The 22,242-nt window shown below is 54.5% G+C and overlaps 1 protein-coding gene and 1 non-coding gene across 2 annotated transcripts; both read right to left on the bottom strand.

Annotated features, from left to right (window-relative positions):
• Positions 1 to 943: 943 nt before the first annotated feature.
• TRNAC-GCA lies at positions 944 to 1,015 on the bottom strand. Its single transcript has one exon. It is a non-coding gene; the product is annotated as a tRNA-Cys (tRNA).
• An 8,736-nt stretch (positions 1,016 to 9,751) lies between these two features.
• On the bottom strand, positions 9,752 to 20,868 carry ZNF783 (zinc finger family member 783). Its single transcript, XM_041002388.1, has 7 exons — positions 20,744 to 20,868; positions 18,820 to 19,218; positions 18,608 to 18,734; positions 18,335 to 18,457; positions 11,893 to 12,021; positions 11,143 to 11,145; positions 9,752 to 10,622 (listed from the first exon to the last, which is right to left on the bottom strand). Exons 1-7 carry the CDS (start codon positions 20,765 to 20,767, stop codon positions 9,805 to 9,807), a joined length of 1,623 nt encoding a protein of 540 aa, XP_040858322.1. The 5' UTR covers positions 20,768 to 20,868; the 3' UTR covers positions 9,752 to 9,804.
• Positions 20,869 to 22,242: the final 1,374 nt, after the last annotated feature.

Here is a 22,242-nt window from a genome sequence, read left to right on the forward strand (position 1 = left end):
CAGCCTGCACCTGCTACCTGATTCACCTGTGCTAGCTGTTCGCTGAATAAATGAATGAGGGGGTAAATCCTTCAGGGAGAGCTGTGCCAAGTACGCCCAGCCTCCTCACAGCTGGAATGGGAAAAGCTCATCTGAGTTCAAGGTGCAACAAGGGGCAGCACTCGGGTCAGGCAGTTGAACTACAAGGGCAAAATTCCAAGTACCTTCTTCAAAGTCCAATGCTTTGTTTTAATTTCTCCGAGATTGGTGTTGGCAAACAGGACCACACAAATGTCTCACGTGCTCCGTCCCCTGAGCAGCTTCAGCCTCATTTGTGGAACCTGGCTAGGGCAAGGGAGCACTGGGCAGTGGGGATGGGAGAGTTGGGAGGGTCGTGGAAGTGACAGAAGTCACACGGGGAAGAGGTGGGAGGAAGTAGGGGGCCGGCGGCCAGCACAGACACCCCAACAGGCAGCTTCTCCCATGTTCCAGTCTGTGCCAGGTGCTGGGAAGCCCCAGCTGGCTAAGACCTTATCTTGGCATGCAAGGCGCTGTCCAGCTGCAGAGACGCCTGCCTGCCTCCTCCCAGTCCTAGGCCTCTAGCGGAGAGCCCTGAGCCCATGGCTGACGGCTGTCCTGGCCTCCAGCACACCACAAGGAGAAACAATTTCCTGTTGAGCCAGTTCAGTTCATCACCATGCCCTGGCGTCTCCGCCTGTCTTGTCCTTCCGCAGCTCACACACTGCTGGCCCAGGCCTGCTTTGGTTTTGTTTCTGGTTAGTCTAATCACACACTCCCTCTGGTGGACAGCTGTTGATTGCTTATCCCGCATCTATTTCTCCTGTGTACAGTTTTGTTTCCCTCTTTCGCCGCTTTGTTTTTCCCCAAACGCTGCCCCCCTAAGAGATGAACTTGGCTAAGGAGGGTTCTGTGAGTGAAGAAGACCACAACAAAGAAAAAAGTGAGGGGGCACCCGGATTTGAACCGGGGACCTCTTGATCTGCAGTCAAATGCTCTACCACTGAGCTATACCCCCCTGCTGTGCTAAGGATTCTTACTAGGAATACTTCAGCTTTATAGCCACACTGTATGTAAAAACTGCTAGCAGAGATGAAAATCCAGCTGCTACAAAAGAGAAAAGTCACTGGAATCACAACAATGAAGACAGCAGCGAAAATCTAGCTCCCTAGACATCGGATGCTAGCAGGAGATGCTCTAATTTTCTTCTTCGATTCTCTCTTAGGTCGGTCTGCATGTCTCAAAGCAGGCTACCCGCGCAGCTGAGACCCTGCGTCCATTACAGGCTCACATTGCCGCGCGCGGGTTGTCACAGGGAAAGAGGTTGGGTCTGAACATTGCTGGGCAAGTCACTTTGGCTTGGTTCTGTGCCTGCCCATGATCAAACACTGCCACCAGAAGCAGGGTACAAGAAAGGCAAAACCATTCCAGGAGGGAGGCCTTGTAAGAACGGCTTCACTTTCACTGAGAACACGTGCCCACGGTGAAGAGGGAGGACAGTCGGAGATGGGCGCAGGGGCCATCCCTGCAACAAGGCCTTCTCAGCGGAATCTACATCGGAAGGAAGATCAGCAATCCACTGCTCTGCTGCCTAGAGCTAGGCATCCAGCCGACTCCTTCATGCCTCTCATTTTCTCATCTAGCATGTATTCAGTGGGTGCCTATTGTGTGCCTGACCCTGGCTCGATACCAACAGAAAGCCTATGGCAACGCCTGGAATGTCAGCAGACGGTAACACGGTGTGACCCAGGAACTGTGGGGATGCTAGAGAGAGCATTGAGCGTGAGTCTGACCAGAGACCGGGGCAACAACACCGCTTGTTTTAAATGAGCCTTGCATTCCAAGGACCTTGCTTACTAAGCAGGGAGATGGAAAGGTCAGAATCAGGGTTGTTTGACCAGAAGGCTCAAGGATGATTGTTGCCCCTCTTATTGGGTGAGAGGAAGGGAGTGAAGACTGGAGAAGAGCTGTTGATGTCTGAGGGCACGGCAGGACCCCCAGGCTGACTTGGTAAGCATCGTGAGCTCTGAGTGCATGCCAGCGGAGGGAAGTACCCTTCAGAGCTGCCATCCGTCGGGGCTTGAGTGTAGGCATTGGACTACAGGGACAGAAGCTGGGGTCCTGAGGCCTTTTCTCTATCCTGACCCCCTTTCCCCATCCTGTCTTTCACATGTAAATATCCTCTTGTTTTATTCACGATGTGGCTCACTTAGGGATGTTATCTGGTATACCTTAATGATGCCTTATCTGCACCTGCTGCCAGAATGCAAGGTCCCCTACATTGCTGAAGCCCTGACCTTGAGCTCCTGGGTATGTGATCATTATTAAGGACAGATAAAGCTAGAGGAAGAGACACAGTCGCAGGAAGAACATGCCAGGGAGACGAAATAGAGATGGAAGAGAACTGTGCACCAGCCCAGGAAAGCCAAGGATGGCCACCATGTCCTGGAGCTGTTCTCCGCAGAGGCTCAGGGGAAGCAGGTGCCGGTCTTTGACTAGGAACTTCCACCCTCCAGAAGGATGAAGCAATAGCTGCTTTTTAAAAATTTATTAATCTGTATTGGAAAGGCAGATTGACAAAGAAAAGGATAAACAAAGAGCAAGATTTTCCATTTGTTGGTTCACTCCCCAAATGACTGCAATGGCCAGAGCTGAGCTGATTTGATCTGAAGCCAGCAGTCAGGAGCTTTTACCAGGTCTCTCACATGGATGCAGGATCCCAAGGCTTTGGGCCATCCTCCACTGCTTTCCCAGGCATTCTGAGCCTCATTAATGATAAATCTGGGTTAACCGTATCAGTATGCCAGCACAGCCTTTTGTTTTTTTTTTTTTTAAGTTTTTTCAGCAAATCTGCCAGCACATACAAAGGCCAAAACAGTGCAGACCATGCTAAGCAGGGCTGTGGCAACCCACAAGCACATATGAACACAAGGTTTGGGAGGCAGCCTGGTAGGTGAACTCCCCTGGTAGGCTTCAGCTCCCACTGGGAGCACAAGAGCCAGAGCTGAGGGTGGGCCAGGCAAGGCAAGGCTGCAGCACTCTGCATGTGTATGGGCTGGGTCTGGGGCAGGCTGAGCTAGGCTACAACACCGCTTTTATGTGCAAGAACTAGGATGTGGTGTTGGCCACATTGGGCTGGGCTAAGCTGCAACACCTACTGGTGAAAGCTGAGACTGAGTGTGGGTCATGCCAGGCTGGGTCAGAGCACCTACTAACACATACAAGATCTGGGGCTGGGAACGGACCTAGTAAGGGAACTTGACTTGGGAGAATACCCTGCTAGGCTGCAGCTCCCATTGGTAAGCACGAGAGCCAGGACTAGGGCGGGCCAGGTAAATCTGATCCTACATTAGCTGTCACACATAGGAGCCAAGTCTGAGATCATCTTAGCCATGTTTCCTGGGGGTCTTCTCAACTAGACCACTGGACTTGAACCCTGTCCTCAGGGAAGACATGCGGTCCGACCTTGGAATGCATGTATCAGGACTGGGCTTCCTCAGTTGCTGATGCCTGTGCAGTGGCTGGCATGCCCAGACACACATGGGGCCAGTTGAGCTAGGCCAGCAGAGGATGGCAAGTGTGTTGTCAGAGGATGGAAAGCAGAATAGGTAGGTGAACTCTCCTGGCCAAGCTTTGCAGCAAGTGTCTGGGTGTTTGAAGTGATGTGGGGGGCACACAAGGCCAACTAGTCATCTTCCCAAGCAGAGAGAGGACTGGGCTGTGTGAGCAGGCCAGCATGGGAGTGGGGGTGGCCACAAAACCCCAACATTCATCAAGTCTCGCACTCACATGTATGCTATTCCAAGTTACCTAACCTTCCAGGTGAAAGCAGGGCCACAGTCGGTCTTCCTTCAATGGCAGAGTCTCTTGAGACCTTGCAGTGTGCAGGGTGCAGCCCTCAAGCTCCAGGGGTGCAGGCATAAAGCAGGAACGGTCCCTGCATCCCAGAAGTGAGCTAAATGGAGAGGAATGGAGAGGCAGAAATCAATGCTAATCAGTCACCACATGACTGGGGAGAGTCCTGTAACTCCGGCTACCTCCCCCTGCATACAGGCACAGGGCGGATCAAAAACCTCAAGGGGCTGACTTGATAGAGTGGGGGAATAGGGCCCAGGCACAGAAGCCCACCGGGGTCGGCCCTCTTACCCGAGGAGCTCCTCCAGCCACTGCCACACTGGCCCCCTGCTGCTCCAAAGCCGTGGGCGCCTGGAAATACAAGTTGCTGGTGCCCCACTGGGAGTGAGCGGGCCTCAGAGAACCTCAGCAACCACAGGGCAGATAAACTCAGCCACTTCCATTTCAGTTAAAGTGGCTCGAGGCCCAGAAGCTGAGCCTCAGGGTTCCTGGCTCCCCTCCTGCCAGGCACACATGGACCTGTCCCCCAGTATGGGCTTTATGGAGAGACTTTCTGCTAGATTTCCCTAACATGAGCCCGGCCTTACTCTCAAGGATCATTCTGGAATAAGAGGTGCAACAAAAGCCCTCTCCCAACAGACTCCACTCTGCCCAGGTATCTGTCCTGGGCCACCCTTTTCCTGGGCCATTTTACAAACCTTTCAAGGTCAACTGGTAATGAGTGTTAAGTGCCAAGTGGGCCAAGGGCCTCCCTCTTTGCCCACCCACATGCAGTTCCTGGACCTTGCAGCCTCCCCCTTGCTGCCCGGGGGCAGCCGCAGAACCCAGAAGTTCCTGTTGCGCAGCAGGTTCTCCACGTTCTCCAGGCGCCGCTGCAGCAGCCCGTACTCCTGCAGCAGCGTGCCCAGCACGGCCCACTTGCCCTCCAGCTGGTTGCCGAACTCCACGGCCGTCTTCTCGCAGTCGGCCAGCTTCTTCTCAGCTGTCCCCACGTGTCCCTCCAGGCTCTGCAGCTGGGGCGCCTGGGACTCCAGCTGCTTCTCAACAGCCTGGAGAGCAGCCAGGGAGACCAGAAGGGAGGCCTCTGTATCTGGACCTGGGCATTTCGTTGGCAGTCAGTTGGCAAATGCCAGTCCTGCCACAGACCCTAGGAGGCCTTAGGGAATGAGTCAGCCACCACAGAGAGGTTCCCAGAGTCACCCCAGCTGCAATGTCAGGCCATTCCCAATAGACCACTGGACACAGAAAGGCAGCAGACACAGAAGTCCTGGGGGAAGAAGCCTTTTTTTTTTTTTAAGATTTATTTTTATTGCAAAGTCAGATATATATGGAGGAGGAGAGACAGATATCTTCCGTCCAACGATTCACTCCCCAAGTGACTAAAATGGCCGGAGCTGCACTGATCTGAAGCCAGGAGCCAGCTCTTCTGGGTCTCCCACGTGGGTACAGGGTCCCAAGGCTTTGGGCCATCTTCTACAGCAAACCCCTGGGTTTCTTTCTTTCTTTTTTTTTTTTTTTTTTAAGATTTTTTATTGGAAAAGCATCTATACAGAGAGGAGAGACAGAGAGGAAGATCTTCTGTCCGAGGCTGCAACGGCTGATACTATGCCAATCCGAAGCCAGAGCCTCTTCTGGGTCTCCCACGCGGGTGCAGGGTCCCAAAGCTTTGGGCCGCCCTCGACTGCTTTCCCAGGCCACAGGCAGGGAGCTGGATGGGAAGCGGAGCTGCCGGGATTAGAACCAGAGCCCATATGGGATCCCGGGCGTGCAAGGCGAGGACCTTAACCAATACGCCATTGCACCAGGCCCAACCCCTGGGTTTCTGAGCTCAGAGCTGAGCTAGGCCCATCTATTCCAGCCTGCCACCTCTAAGGTGTTTCTGCTCTGACGTCCACTGCTGTGTAAGGTCCCCCGTGGTCCTGCCTGAGACCCTGGGTCCTCCCCCTGCCCGCCCAAGCCCCAAGCTGTCAGTCAGCTCCAGCATAGCCTCCACTTGGGAACCACATCCTTGGTGCCAGAAACAGGTCAAAGATGTCAATGAGTACCTTCGAGGAGGCAGAACAAGGAACGATTTCAGATAAGACGCTGATCACAGCATGTATTCCTAGAAAGCATGAAATGGAAAAAAAAACTCAAGGGTGCCTGGCAGGACACTCCTGAAAATCAAAGTCTCCCTGAAGTTGAATCCACGCCCTTCCGACATGTATGCCCTTTGCAACTACTTGACCCACCACGTGTGCGAGTTAGCCACACACCTCTGATTGTAGCTCCTCACTTCTGAGGACTGCACTGCTTCCCCAGCTCTGAGGTGCCGGGGTGTGTGCATGAAATGTGCTTGAAGTACAGCAAAGCACTGGGGGTGTATGATGTAGTGCGTATAAAAGCCATATCTGATTAACAAGCAAAGACTGGCACAGTGGAGTTTCCTAAGACAATTTCCCACCAGAAGTCCTCCATAACATGACTCACAGACTCACAGACACCTGCCCTGCCTTCTGTTACTGCAAGGTCTCACCATGTGCAAGACTGACCTCTGACCCCGCAGCAAATGTAGCCTGAAGGAGACGGAAGCAGGTTTCACCAGTAAGGGACAAACTTCCTTCCCCCAACCCCTCTGCATTTCCCTTAGATCTGGCATCCAGAATTGGACCTCAACAGTCCTTGAGGTCTGGGTGGGAGGCCGGGCCAGGTCCCAGTCCTCTAAGATGCAGTTCTCCTTCCCGTGGCCACAGTAGAAAGAGCTTCCAGGGGGCCTTTGATGGGTCCAGCAAGAGCAGCCGTGGGAAGTCTGTGCAACGTGTCCCGTGCACCCAGGACCAATGGGGCATCCATGGGGCAGAAGGGAAACTCGGACATTTTCTATGCTGTGGCCAGTCCCCATGGCCTTATCTGATCCATTGTCAGGACTCTGCCTGCCTCCACCCACTCTGGGTGAAAATAAAGACATCCTCCCTTACCAGAGCCAGAGTCTCCTGGGCCATGGGCTTGTGCTGTCTGCAGGCGCTGCCGCCCTTGCACACAGCCCCACTGATGGGTCCTCTCTGCAGGAGTCCCTGGCTCAGCCTTCCCACACCAAGCCGAACGGTGCAGCCGTCGGGGACTCGGGGATGCTCATAGTGGACAGCCACAACAGAGTGCACCACGGTGGGAAGCCTGGGCCCGCCAGCTGGACTCAGGTCCCTATTGGCCATCTGGAACCACAGCCTGAGCTCAGGCCCTGTGTGCACCTGACAGGCACAGAGGCCAGGAGTTTCTTGCCTGTCGCCAGGCCCACAGCACATGCAAAGCCACCAGCTGGGGTCTGCAGCTGACTGCCCTGACCCTCAGTTCACCCACCAGAGCAGGAAACAGCAGTGTGCATGCGCTCATTTATGCTGAAATGCTGACCACCACCAGGGATGCCAGTATGTTAACTTCCACAGTCCTCAGGGCCACTGAACACTGTGACCCACACATTTCATTGTTTCACAAAGCAGGAGTCTACGCCCAGCATTCTAGAACCCCACTAGCTGCTGCACCCAACTCAACCTCCCCTCATTTATTTAATTTTAAAAAAATCTTTTTTGTTGGAAATACAGATCTACAGACAGGAGAGACAGAAAGATCTTCCATCTGCTGGCTCACTCCCCAAGTGGCTGCAACAACCAGAGCTGAGCCATTCTAAAGCCAGGAGCCAGGAGCTTCTTTCAAGCCTCAAACACAGGTGCAGGGTCCCAAGGCTTTGGGCCGTCCTCGACTGCTTTCTCAGGCCACAAGCAGGGAGCTGGATGGGAAGCAGGGCAGCTGGAGCATGAACGGGTGCCCACATGGGATCTTTGCGTGTGCAAGGCGAGGACTTGACAGTAGGCTGTCACGCAGGGTGGGGCTCACGTATCTCAGTGCAAACAGCATGAAGCACAGCCTGTTGCATACTAGGCAGACGCCCAAGGCCTAATCCAGAGTTGAGCACACAGCACTTGGGGTTGGGGGAGTGAGCTGGTGCCTTTGATCGTGGTTTGTTTCTATTGGAATGCCTGCACAGGAGGGTTGGAGTAGTGGTTCAACCAGCTAATTCTCCACTTGCAAATGCCAACATACCACATGGGCACCAGTTCATGGCTCAGCTGTCCAGCTACCTGCTTATGGCCTGGGAAAGCTGCAAAAGCTGATCCAAGTCCTCGGATCCCTGCAGACATGTTGGAGAACTCAAAACTCCAGGCGCCTGGCCTCAGATCAGGTCTGCTTCGGCTGTTGTGGCCACTCAGGGAGCAAACCAGTGGATGGGATAGCTTTCTTCTCCGCCCTTCCACTAACAAATAAATCTTTTTTTTTTAAAAAAAAAGCAACTGTACAAACACAAGACATTCAGCATCAGAAAAATAGGCCCAGGAACTCTGAAAGTGTGAGCCCAAGGCCTCCTCTTCCACCCACAGGGAGCTCCTGCAGCTGAGGACTAAGTTCCACACAGCTACATCCTGAGAAGCCCATCTCTGAGTTGGGGAACCCCAGCAAGGGTTGGGGTGCCACAGCACAGAAGGGTGGGGTCTCTTCTGACCGAGTTTCCCTACCTACCCTTGCCCCGCTGTTTTCAGTACTCCAGGAGAGGAAGGAGTACTGCCGGAAACCAGGGAGCGGGCAGGCCTGGCCACTGGCGGCCTCAGCTGCCAATCACCAATGCTCCAGTTTGGTCACACCCATCCCCCGGCTGACATGCAGGCAGCACCCCACATGGCGTTTTGAAGAACACTTCCACCAAGCCCTTCCCGGAAGGCCTAGTACTGTTACCTGAACTTCCACAGGGAACACATCCCAGCAGGAAAGTCTTCCCTGCCGGAAACTGCTCCCACAAGTAAGTCCTTCTTGGGGTATGTGTGGCAGGGGGATTCTAACTGGGGGTCAACATGGAAGAGAAAGAGGGTCCCGAGCTGGAAAAGGACAAAGCCAGCTTCCCTTTTGTCCCAGCCGCTCTGATTTGAGGATGACAATTCCTAGGTGACTGACATCACCGCCTGTTTTGACAGAGAAGGAACGTGACACTAAAGATCCAGAACTCCAAGACATTTCTGCCCGCGCCCGATTTCTCCAAGAACCCCACGTGATAGGACATACCCCGGCCACCCCTTTCTGTGCCAAAGGATGCCCCAGCACGCAGGTGGACAGAGCAGCCTCCCAGACAAGGTCTTTCTCTGCATCCCGTCTTCCCGACACTGTCCGGGGTCCAGTCCAGGCACCACGAATGTCCATGACCCCGACACCTGCAGGGGAAGTGTACTCTGCCCCTGGCTTCTTCAGCTTTCTCTCATGGTGTATGACGGATGTGATGGCCCAGCAGGTCAGTGCTAGGAAGGCTGGGAAGCCACTCTGGGCCAAGGAGCCCCTCCACGGGAGGACCAAGCAGTGCTCTCTGTGGCCATAGGCTGTTCTACACCGGCCCCTCTCCCTGTCTACCCTGCCAACCCCAGAGAGGAAGTCCTGCCCCTCTGGCCAGGAGCGCTTGGTCTCCTTTGCATGACACTCAGGAAAACAGGAACTCGGCAAAGAAACAAAGTGGAAAACTTCCCTTGTGGCTAGAGGCTTCTCTTCAGGCCGTCTCGTCTACTAACCTGGCAGACTGAGGGCCAGCGGATCGCAGCGGTCAGTGTCATGGTGGAAAGGCCCTGATCCCTGGTCTGCTAGTGTCTGTGGCACCTGCCAAAGACCCTCAAAAAAACTGCCGTTCCATGAGCCTGAAGGAATCCTTTATAAGTCAGGAATGTAGAAAAGGCAGCAAGGACAAACTTAGGAGACAGGAAATGGAGGCAGCTGACACCAAAGGGGCTGCAGCTTCCCATATGAATGAAAAAAAAAAAAAAAAAAAAAAAAACAATCACGCCTCTGCCAAGCCATCTGAGAACAGCAGGGCTGGGGGGTGGGAGGGAGGCTCTCCAGGCAAGGCAGGCGGTGCCAGAGGGGTCCCGGCAGGGTTCGGCCTGGTCAGCCCTCCTCCATGTGGCTGGGACTGGGCAGGGGTGGACTCCCGTGGTGGGCAGAGGACGTGGAGAAGTGCAGGCCTGTGTGGCTTCGGGCATGAGTTTGCATGTGCACCGCCAGGTGGTGGCTTCGGTTGAAGGCCCGGCCACACTGCAGGCACTGGTACGGCCGCTCACCAGTGTGGATGCGCTGGTGACGGAAGAGGTCCGAGCGCCGGCGGAAGGCCTTGCCGCAGTAGGGGCAGGCAGGCCAGCCCTGGCTGTTGCCTGTGTGCAGCCGCTGGTGCAGCAGCAAGCTCTTCTTCTGCTGGAAGAAGCGCAAGCACTCGCTGCAGTGGTACACCTTGGAGGTGGCCGGCTTGTGGCCCGTGAAGGCGTGGCCCTGGGGTTCCTCAGGGAGCCAGCGGATGACCGGCCCGGGCACCACCACCTCCCCTGGCTCCAGGGCAGAGGGAGCTTCAGCTTCACCCCACTCAGTGGCCGAGCTGCCCGGAGTCTCCCTGGGTTCCTTCTCCACATGTGTCCGCTGGTGAATTGTCAGGTTGATCTTCAAGCGGAAGCTCTGGCCGCAGTCAGGGCAGGGGAAGGTCCGTTCTCGCCGACGGGGCAGGACGCGGGGCACTTGGCCCACAGCCCCCGGTGACCGCAGCTCGGCCACCCGCACCCTCGGCACCCTATCAGCAGGATGTTGGCTGGGGCCCCGGGGCTTGCTCCTGGGCCCTTCGGGGATTTGATAGGTGGGCTGGCTCGGAGTCCCCAGGGAGATCTGCTCTGGCGACAGCTCATCCTCTGATAGCACTTCTGTCTTGATGGTCACGACACCTGGAGAGAGGAATCTCGGTTTCCAAGGAGAACACACCTGCCCAGATCGCCCTGGCTGCTTCCAAGTGTGGGTGGGGTCTCTGCAGCACGACAAGGGTGAATGTCCCTCCCGGGCTTAACACCTCTGCACCAGGAGGCACTAGCCCAGCGAGTCCTGCCTGCCTGCCTGCTTGCACAGGGCTGGCACGGAGGGGCTGCTGGCACAGTGGACTGCGGAGGGCTGTGGGCGCAGAGACAAGCTGCAATCTGAGGCCACAGCAGGCAGGCTCTGGGAGCCCTCCTGAGCTCACCAACTGAAGACGCTAAGTCACAGGCCGAGCCTGGGCCACCTGGGGCAGCAGCGAGGCCTCCTGGACAGCCTCTGTCGCCAACAGAACACAAGCTGATGGTGTGCCGTCTGTCTTCAGCTAGGCCAGGCCCCAGCAGGGAAAGGGGATGAGGCAGGGAGCTACTCCCCAGGGCCCCCCACACCCCCGCTGGACCCCAGCACACCCTGCCTCCTGTGAGGCTCCACCTTGACCTCCTGGTGTCTCCTTCCCTTATTTACCTGGCCCCAGGCTGGGCAGGACACCTGTGGGAGTGGAGACAGGCGGCTCCCCCTCGGAAGAGTCTCCTTCCTGTTTAATCGAGGACAAAACACTGGTGCTGGCTGGAGGCCCTGTGAGAGAAGGAACCGGTGAGGCCTTCCTGACACTGCATTCCGGAGGGCACACGTTCCAGGACCCACCCAGAACAGGTCCAGCAGCCTTCCCAGGTGACAGCAACAAAGGCCATGCCCCCTAGTCTCTTTATACCTTGTCCCTGACAGACTTAAGCACAAGAGGGCCTGGGGGGCTGGTCCAGGGAAGCGGTGGGCAGACACCCTGCCCTCCTGCCAGACAGCCCACCTCTCCTTGTGCAGAGCTGGAACGTACACACCACCGAGGCAGGCCACTTCAGTGGGAGACACACAGGAAGCACACAGACACGCAATCAAGAGGTTGAGTCAGCCACAGAGGAAAGCCATCCCCAGGCACAGGTCACACAGCCCTGTGGACTCGACCAAAACATGCCAGCCAGCCCAGCGCACCCAGGTCCCCAACAGCTCTACTCGGATCACTTTTCCTATGGTTAAAGTGCTAAAACCCAGCTTCTTTTTAGGCCTGTGTCAAGGAAAGCCAGCCCATCACAGTCTAGACACTTCTCCCCATCTCCCCACACCCCCCGGACCTCCAGCACTTGCTCACAGTACCATGCAGTTGGTACCATGTGATGCCCTGTGTCCCCTCACCAGTGCCTGGCTCGCATGGGGTCACTCTCGCCTCTGAATGCTGCTGCAGCTCAGGAGCCTGCCCATGTGCGGACTCCTTGTGGGCAGGACTGGCAGGGCCGAGAATGCGCTCCGGGCACAGAGGGAGGCCTGCAGAACAAAGGTCAGTGACACGGAGCACAGCACAGAGGTTTCCCCCCGCCGCCGCCCCGCTGCCCGTCTCCCAGGGCCAGGGACATCTGGGGAAAAGTGAAATGTGGGCCTGAGACCCAGGGCATCGGGGTGGAATAACAAGCTGGGCCTCCTCAGACACCAAGCAGCTGGACTCGGTCCTAAAGCAGGAAAAAGAAACTGCACAGGGGTGGGTATATGGCATAGGGGCTAATCACCTCTCGGGACACCAACGTAACTGCCGAGTCCTTGCTGTAGGCCACGGGACCCCGTTTCCGATCCAGCTTCTTGCCCGTGCGTATCCCGAGAGGCAGCACATGGCGACACAGGTGCTCCGGTGCCTGCCACCCTCACGGGAGACCCGCAGGGAGGCACTGGCTCCTGGCTTTGGTTTGGCTCCATCCTGGCTGTTGCGGGCATTTGAGCAGTAAATGAGTTGAAGGAAGATTTCTCTCCATCTCTCTCTCTGCCTTTTAAATAAAACAGATTTTTTGGGGGAAAAAAAAAAGACACAATTTTTAAAAACATGTTCATAATATTCTCAAAATCTTGAAAATCCCCACCCCTGCTCCCGAGAGTCCCAGAGAGGTCATAGCAGAGCAGGGAAGCATCTGGCCTGGTGAGCAGGAAGGAGAAAGGCCGGACTGTCCCTACAAGCCATGACCTGCTGGCACCCCTCCAAGCCACTCCCTCGAGTGTCAGCACCAAATACGCACCACAGCAGTGGTCATTCCACCTCAGGGAAGCACCCCTGTGCAACCACTACCAACTGCCTCATTGCTGGGGCTGGCTACAACGCTTCCGCAGGACCTGCCATCCACTCTGATCATAAAGGCCCCGTTGCGGAGGCTCGCAAAGGCTGATACCTACATGAGCATGTGTGTTCTCTCCTGCAAGAAACAGGAATCACACACACACCCCCCTTTTTTAAGGAAGAACACCTTGGATGAAAGAAAAAACAGGTTAGCACAAGGGTGATGGTCAAGGGTAGATGGCCGCCTGTGTGGGACACGAGCTGCAGGTTCACATCACTGCTCCACTCAAGCAGAGAAGTCTGCAATCAGGCAGCTATCAGCGACTCACAAGTAATCCAGACTGGGCCCGGCGCAATAGCGTAGCGGTTGAAGTCCTCGTCTAGCACGCACCAGGATCCCATATGGGGGCTGGTTCTAATTCCAGCCAACCTGCTTCCCATCCAGCTCCCTGCCTGTGACCTGAGAAAGCAGTTGAGGACGGCCCAAAGCTTTGGGACCCTGCACCCACATGGGAGACCTGGCTTCGGATTGGCTCAGCTCCAGCCGTTGCAGCCACTTGGGGAGTGAACCATCAGATGGAAGATCTTCCTCTCTGTCTCTCCTCCTCTCTGTATATTCGCCTTTCCAAATAAAAATAAATAAATCTAAACCCAAGTAATCCAGATTTACTAGGAAAAAAACCGAACAGCTCCAAGTCCAAGCCTGAGTTTGCATTGCCTGCGTCAGATTTTCTGGAACTGCAGAGTCCAGAGAGAAGCGATATGTCAGAGACTCATTAGATACAACAGCCCTAGAGGCGGTTCAATAGACACTTCGCTACAAGTGGTAAAGCCAGCTCCCGTGCTATCAGAGGGAGAAGTGCTGGCGCCAAGGAACGGGAAAAAAGGTCCTGTGGCCGATTTCACACGCGTAGCTGTGATTATGCGCTCCACTGGTAGGCACACACTACCTACACAACTACCCTCGGCCCCTTCAAATGTCCACATGAATGCCACGCATTCAAAGTAAGGACTTTAGCAACTGGGCTACCATGACAGGCCCTAAAAATTCTTTTAGGGGTGAGTACTTGATCTGCTGGTAGAGATGCCAGGTGGGACTGCTACCTCCTATGTCACAGTTCCTTCTCGAGTGCACTCTGGAGCCAGCAGGAAGTGACTCAGACTGCGTCCCTGCCACCCACGTGGCTCACCTAGATTCAATTCCTGCCTGCTGGCTTCCTCCTCATCCAGCCGAGGCTGTCAACTGCAGCTGGAGAGTGAAGCTCAGATAAGAAATCTGTTGGTCTCTCTCCTTGCTTCTCAAATAAATGTTTAAGTCAAATAAAAGTTATATTCAGGGCCCGGCGCGGTGGCGCAAGTGGTTAAAGGTCCTCGCCTTGCACGCCCGGGATCCCATATGGGCGCCGGTTCTAATCACGGCAGCCCTGCTTCCCTTCCAGCTCCCTGCCTGTGGCCTGGGAAAGCAGTAGAGGACGGCCCAAAGCTTTGGGACCCTGCACCCGCGTGGGAGACCCGGAGGAGGCTCCTGGCTTCGGATCGGCATAGTATCGGCCCGTTGCGCTCACTTGGGGAGTGAATCATCGGACGGAAGATCTTCCTTTCTGTCTCTCCTCCTCTGTATATCTGACTTTCCAATAAATAAATAAATCTTTGAAAAAAAAAAAACAGATATGAAAGATAATAGACCACACTCACCAAGATGTGCCATGAAAACTATACTGGCTGGGCTAGGGTTGTGGAGTAACAAGTAAAGCTGCCACTTGCAGTGCTGGCACCCCATACAGTTGCCATGTCCCAGGAGCTCCAATTCCAATCTCGCACTCTGCAAACGTGCCTGGGAAAGCAGCGGAGAATGGTCCAAGCACTTGGGCCCCTGTATCTACATTGGAGATCTGAAAGAAGCTTCAGGCTCCTGGCTTCAGCCCAGCCCAGCCCTAGCTACCATGGCCATTTGGGGAGTGAACACAGGGACGGAAGACTTCTTCCATGTATCACCTTGCTTTTCTAAATAAATACATAAGCACTTTCTGGAAAGGCCTAGAAGTAATGCCAAAAACAAGTATTCAACTGTGACCTCTAAACCCCATTACTCACTGGAAATAATAATAAAAACCCATGGAGAAATTCTGATTCAAGGCATGGAACAGAAACTATACAAGATGAATGTGGCACACTTTACAGTTTTGAAAAGCCACCAGGGTCACATCAAGACGACCGATCTGTCCCAGCAGGGAGATACTGTTTCAGACCTGCACCTCACATCAGGATGCCTAGGCTCGGGTTCTGGCTCCGCAGCCAATTCCAGCTCCCCACTCGCACACATCCTGCAGGTGCTCAAGTACCTGGGTCTCTGCCACTCACGAGGGAAATCCAGATCAAATTTCAGGCTCCTGACTCTGGCCTGGCCCAGCAAGGGCTGCTGCGACATTTCCGGAGTGACCCAGCAGATAGAAGATCTCTGTCTCTCTCTGCCTTTCAAATAAATGAAAATACAAATGACCTGTGGGCCAACTTGAGGAGGATCCTGCTAGCTAAAAGAGGAACAAGTTTAAAAAATATTACGACACAGGGTTTTTCTTTTTTTTAATGCTTCTTAATTATCAGGCAGAGCAACTGTGTGTGTGTGCATACATGCAGTATCTGCCGCCTGCTAGTTCACTCCCAAACGCCTGCCCCAGCTGAGAGGCTGGAACACCCCAAAGCTAGAGGTCAGGAACTTTATCCGGGTCTCTCATGTAGGTGGTAGTGTCCAAGCACTCGAGTTGTCAAATACAGCTTCCCGAGCGCTGCAGCACAAAGCGGGATCAGAAGCAGAGGCAGTACTCAATCCCAGGCACTCCGATACGGAATGCAGGCATCTCAAGCAGCAGCCTGACCTGCAGTGCCACAAAGGCCACCTCAAGAAGGGCAGTCTGGTAAATCAGGTAAAACTGCCACCAGTGACACTGGCATCCCATATGGGCACTGGCTCCTGTCCCAGATGCTCCTATCAGTGGCCTGGGAAAAGCAGAAGCTCGCCCAGAGGCTGGGTCATTATCAGCCACTCCCGAGACCTGGAAGAAGCTCCTGGCTCCTGGCTGTGGCCTGGGCCAGCCCAGCTGCTACAGCCATGTGGGGAGCAAACCAGCAGATGGACCATCTTTATGTCTGTCTCCTTCGCCTTCAAATAAACAATGAAATCTTAAAAAACAAAAAGAAAGAAAAAGTGCAAAAAACAAATGCTGTTAAGGACCGGTAGACAGTATCTGACCATCAGCTAAAGTCCTCACCTTGAATGTGCTGGGATCCCATAGAGGTGCCAGTTGTAATCCTGGCAGCCTCACTTCCCATCTAGTTCCCTGCTTGAGGCCTGGGAAAGCAGTCGAGGATGGGCCAAAGCCTTGGGACCCTGCACCTGCGTGGGAGACCCGGAAGAGGCTCCTGGCTCCTGGCTTCAGATCAGTGCAGCTCCAGCTGTTGCAGTCATTTGGCGAGTGAATCATTGGATGGAAGATCTTCCGCTGTCTCTCCTCCTCTCTCTATAACTCACTTGGCAATAAAAATAAACAAATTTTTAAAATTTAAAGCAGAAAAAGCCCAAAATGTTGGCCGCTTTTTGAGGCTATTAAGGTGAAGCAAAGAAGTATGTATCCTGTATTTCAGGTAACTAATGGCTGGTTGGGGAAGCTGTACTTGCAGCCCCTGAAGTACCAAATCCAAGCAATAATCTTCAATGGTTAATAAAATCACCATGTGCACAGTTAAAAACAAGAACTTGATAATAGGATAATGCAAAGAATTGCAACAAGAAAAGAGAGAGACCCTTTGTGTCCCCCGATGTTATACACCAGGGGGTACACAGCAACACCTCTGCGGTGATCTTGCCAGAAAACCTGAACTTGCTTCTATATAATCGTCTAGATAGAATTATCAGTTAACTGGGAGATACAGAAAGTAAAGGAATATGTTAAAGAACAGCAAATCCAAAATACATGAAATGGGATTAAAAACATAAAAATCAGGCCTGGTGCATTAGCTTAGTGGCTCAAGTTCTTGCCTTGTACACGCCAGGATCTGATACTGGCACCACTTCATGTCCCAGCTGTTCCACCTCCCATGCAGCTCCCTTCTTGTGGCATGGGAAAACAGTCGAGGATGAAGTCCTCGGGCCCTGAAGTCGTGGGACCCTGCACCCATGTGGGAGACCCAGAAGCAGCTCTTGGCTCCTGGGTTCGGATCGGCTCAGCTCCATCTTTGTGGCCACTTGGGGAGAGAACAAGCAGATGGAAGATCTGTTTCTATGCCTTTCTCTCTGTAAATCTAACTTTCCAATAAAAATAAATAAAGCTCAAAAAAAAAAACCCCACATCAAATGTCAATGAATAAGACATTGGATTGGGGGCAGGGCAGATTCACCACTGGTGAATATCAATCAACCAAATTTGGTATATCTCTATAACGGACTATCATTCAGCTAAAAATACAAGTGCAGTACCACATTACAACATTGGCACCAAGCTCAGTCAGAGGCGGCCACCACGAAAGGCCACACACTGTGTGACTCTGTAAGAAACGTCCAGATAAGCAAACCGAGAGAAAACAGATGACTGGTCACTTGGGCAAGTACAGGGGGAATACAGAACACATTAATAGTTACGGGGTATCTTTCTCATGGGACAAAATGGTTCTAAGATCAGACTGGTCACACCACTCTGTGAATGTGGGGCCAGCACTGTGGTATAGGTTAAACCTCCACCTACAGTACTGGCATCCCTTACGGGCACCAGTTCCACTCCTGGCTGCTCCACTTCCCATCTGGCTTCCTGCTTATGGCATGGAAAAGCAGCAGAAGATGGCCCAAATGTTTGGGACCCTGCACGCAAGTGGGAGGCCCAAAGAAGCTCCTGCTTCCTGACTTGTCTAGCTCCAGCTGTTGTGACCACTTGGGGAGTGAACCAGCAGATGGAAGATTCTCTCTTGTTTCTCTTGCTGTTACTATACCCTTCAAAAATAAAAAATACATGTCTGTTTTTTTTTAAACTGTACACTTTCAATAGATTAAAGTGTATGGTATGAAAGCTACATCTCAGTAAAACTGTTTAAACACAAGGGACAAAGGCAGTTAAAATACCCGAGTTCCACACTGGAGTACCAGGGCCGGAGTGCCAGCTCCGTCTCTGGCTTCCTGCTAATATGGACCCTGAGAGGCAGGAGTGACGGGTCAAGCAATCAGATTTCCTGCCATCTAAGTGGGAGAATCAGCTCCTTGCTTCAAGCCATCCAAGCCCCCACTGCAGGCGGCATCTGGAGAGGTAATTAGCAGATGGGAGATAGCTGGAGTCTCGCAACAGCCACCTGAGCAGACAGCCTGCTCCCGCAGACCAGTACAGCCACTGGATGGCTCTTTACAAAGTCTTCCGCCTGCCCCTGCTCTAAGTGGCCTGGGACACAGAATGCCCCAATTCAGCCTGAGGGTCTAGGCTCCGTTCCTGGCTGGCCAGATGCCCTGGGAAACCTGGGAGAGCGATCCAGAGGCTCTCCAGCCGACCCCGTACTCACCCGCACCTGGTTCCGATGGCCGTGCAGTCTTCTCACTCTCCTCCTGGCCCCACTGCTCTTCAGGACAAGGATTCTCTCCCCGCTCTATGCGGGTGAGGAGGTCTGGCTTTGAGACAGCGTAATCTGTATACAGAACAGGGAAGGAATGGGGAAAGGACTGGGTCCTAACTGCCCATAGGTAGGCTAACCTGCCCAAAGGAACAGAAGCAAAGACAGTGACTGCAGGCGGCCGCGCTGTGGACAGAGGCCCCAAAGCTCCCGAGGCAGCCTTACCCAGCGAGACCAGCGTCTCGTAGTTGCCCCTCATCACATGCTTGTAGAGCTCCTTCTGCCAGTCTTCCAGCTTGCCCCACTCCAGCTCCGAGAAATACACGGCCACATCATCAAAGGTCACGGGCACCTGGAACCACAAGTGTCACACTCGCCCACACCCTTACAGGTGCGGCTCCTCGGGCTCCCCCACCCCAGGGACACTCAAGGGCTACCTTGGGGACTTCCCCCTTGCTGCCCGGGGGCAGCCGCAGGATCCAGAAGTTCCTGTTGCGCAGCAGGTTCTCCACGTTCTCCAGGCGCCGCTGCAGCAGCCCGTACTCCTGCAGCAGCGTGCCCAGCACGGCCCACTTGCCCTCCAGCTGGTTGCCGAACTCCACGGCCGTCTTCTCGCAGTCGGCCAGCTTCTTCTCGGCTGTCCCCGCACGTCCCTCCAGGCTCTGCATTCGGTTCAGGCAGAAATCGACCTTCTTTTCCAAGGCCTGAATGGCGGCCACTACTGTCCACAGTGTGATCTCAGTGGAGTAGAGATAGGAGTTGTTCTCAGCAGCCGCTTGGGGCATGGAAGGTGTCGAAGGCTGCTGGGCCCCGGGGCATTTGTCCCTCTCGGGAGCCTGCTCACAGGAAGACAACAGAGAGACTTCAGAATCACCAGTCCGTCTTTGCCTCAGGAAGAAACCTCGGATTGGAATCAGGCTTCACAAACCCCCTTTTGAGGTCCTGGAGGCCAATCAGCAGCAAAATGTGGGGGGCGGAGATGCTGGGACAAGATTCGGGAGTCCCCATCTCAGTCCCAGGAGATACTGGCTGGACCAAGGTGCTGGCAAGTAAGCACAAGGAGGGCACACAGGGCCAAAGAACCCCGCATCTAGCCTCAGACAGCCGTCCTTTCCCGAATCTGTTTCCTCTGGACCCGCGACACAGCCCTGCAGCTCACAAGATGGTCACTTCCGGGAAAGTCATCAAATACCTCACACCTTCACTTCCACTTCTGGACAATGGCGATTAACCATAGCAGACACCTAACACGACTGTGAGAACTGAAGAGACCGAGCAGTTCCCCAAATCTGATCTTCACATCCCGACTAACCTCTCCGACCTCGCACCCTCCCTCGGCCACAGCCTCCTCCATCTTGCACTGCCTCCTCCCTGCCTGCCTCCCATCCTGAAGGCTCAGGCTTAACCAGTGCCTCCCAGAGGCTCTCACTGGCTGGCTGGCTGGCTGGCTGACACACAGCTGAACCCTGTCAGTCCCTTCCTTCCGAGCACTGATAGTCTATGGTAACTCCTAGGCCTCCCAGGCCCTAACAGGATTCCCATCGCTTCCCTCCCCTTACCCTCAGGGAACGAAACGGACTCACAAACTCATCAGCTGAGGGAGCATCCAAAAAAAAAAACTAGCTTTTGAAACTTCAAATAAATAAATCTTTTAAAAAAAGAGAACGAGGAGAGGCATAGAAAAAAATATTAATTGCTAAAAGAAAAAAAGCCATGTCTAATAATTCAGACAAGGGTTTATCAAGCCCCGTACATTTTTTTTTCTCAGTTTGTCAAAAATGGCCAAAGGATTTTTTCCACATTGGACACGCTGCATAAAATCTGCCAAACTAATTTTTTTTTAAGCAAAAAAAAAAAAAAAAAAATTCCAACCTACGTTCCGTTCGGTCTCTCGAAGTTGTTCCATTCAAGTGGTCTAATTCCCAAGTCCCGGCCTGGGCCACGGCGGCCCCCCGATGAGTGACCTTAGGCCAGTCCCTTTCCCACCGCTGCCGCGGGCCGCCCGGCCCTGCCCGCCCGCCCTGCCCGCCCTGCCCGCCGCGGGGCCTCCGGGCCTCCACCGAGACCACGCAGGGCGCAGACGTGCCTGCCCGACGTCGGGGCCTGGTGCTTTGGGCCGCCTGCTCGCTGGCCTGCACCGGGCCCGGACTTGCCACAGGTGGAGGGAGGAGGGCCGCGGCGCTCGGCCGAGGGGCCCGCGGGGGCCGAGCGATGAGACGCGGGCTGCGAGCTCCGAGGCCGCCCGCGGGGCCCTCCCGCCGGCCCGGCCGCAGCCAGGCTCCCTCGCCGGGGGCCCCAGCAGCAGCAAAGCCGGGGGTGGCCTCTCCCCGTCCGGGCATCAGCGGGCCCAGGGGCGCTTACCAGGGCGGGCGCCGTTTCGGCCATGGCTGGCTGTCGGCGTCCCTCTCTCTTGGTCGCGGTCCTCGGAACGGCCTGTCGGGCCTAGCCAGGCGCGGTGGCAACGGCGGAAGCGGGAGCGGGAGCCGCCCAGCCTCGGAGCTCCAGCCCGGCGGCCGCCAACTGCGTCCCGAGACACGTGCCCCGCTGGCCCTTTAAAAAAAAAAAAAAAAAAAACCACACACAGAGCTGCGCCGGCCGGCCGCGCCCGAGGGTGTGCACAGCGCCCCCTGCAGCCCGTAGGACCGCACGCCCGCGGCCGCCGCCCCGCACCAGCCCGCGCGGCCTTCCCGGCCCGCCCAGCCGCCCGCGGGCCCCGACCGAGCCGACGCCCCGGGGCCGGGCAGCTGGGGGCGCGCCGCGGCCTCCAGCCGGGATCCGCGGGGCTGAGGGGAGCCCGGGGCCGCCAGCGACCCTCCACGCGGGGCTGGGACTCGGGGAGGCCCGGCGTCCCGTGCAGACCCGGTGAAGACGGAGCGATGGAGACTTGGGGCGTGAACACCTGTGTGTCGCATAGAGGGCGGTCCTCGCCCGGTGCCTGAGTCCTCAAATACGCCCAGATAGCCCGCTTATTAATCTGAGTAAAGAGGAAAAAGTATATATTGTGCATCCTGGGGAGCCAGGAAGAGATTTTTTGTTGTTCCTTTCTTCAGGAAAAATGTACTTAATTAAAAAGAGAAAAAAGCTTCCTCTTCCCCAAATCCCAGGATCTAAACCTTTGTAAGGTGCTAGGCCTTGTCCCTCTCCCCCAGGGCCGAGCCCTCGAGAATAGAACCCCCTGAAGTCCCCTTGGCCACACCAGTCTTGCTATGCAGGTCACAGCTCACCCACCATACTCAGGTGACGTTGGCTGCAGGCTGGGATCACAGCTGGTTAAGCCATCACTTCGTGCCAGCACTTAGCGGAGACCCATTTGTCTTCTCCGTTATCCGACAGTCTTGTGCGCTGGATATGAAATAAAATATGCTGTGTGCCGCTCAGGCTTTCCATTCTGTGTTTCCAATCCCTCTGCCCAACAAGCCAGCAAACTTTTCCCATTAGAAGCTGGTCTGCAATTCTGTCTTGGTTGGGGTTCTTCTGCAGAGTATTCCCCAAAACAACACAAAAGTGTGCTCAACTAACAGTACCAGAACACAAAGAAACCAGGACCTTAAGAAAAGTGCACCCCTAGAACTAGGGCCAAGATAACTTGAGGACACACAAAAAAATCAAGTCAACACTTAACATTATTCATTTTGGAATCCTTGTTGAAGTAGCCTAACCTAAGAGAAAAAAGTTGCAAATGTGTCCTGAAAAGGGTTTATGTCCAATGTAAAGAGCCTGGAAAATAGAAAATGATAGCATTCAACAAACTCTGCTCAGGGAAGAGTGTCTTAATTTTTTTTTTTTAAAAAAAGGTTTATTTACTTTTATTCGAAAAGCAGATTTACAGAGGACAGAGTTATCTTCCATCCGCTGGTTCA

Source organism: Ochotona curzoniae, unplaced genomic scaffold, assembly GCF_017591425.1.
Source record: "Ochotona curzoniae isolate NIBS_2020 unplaced genomic scaffold, NIBS_Ocur_1.0 scaffold_2476, whole genome shotgun sequence".
NCBI lineage: Eukaryota > Metazoa > Chordata > Mammalia > Lagomorpha > Ochotonidae > Ochotona > Ochotona curzoniae.

Bases quoted from the DNA above. Each gene is read 5' to 3' on its own strand.
- ZNF783 (XM_041002388.1), bottom strand. From the start codon at position 20,767: ATGGCCGAAACGGCGCCCGCCCTG. The intron at 18,735-18,819 runs GTAGCCCTTGAG...TTGTGGTTCCAG, and splicing joins GCAAGGGGGAAGTCCCCAAG to GTGCCCGTGACCTTTGATGA. The intron at 18,458-18,607 runs GTAAGGCTGCCT...TTCTGTATACAG, and splicing joins CGAGACGCTGGTCTCGCTGG to ATTACGCTGTCTCAAAGCCA.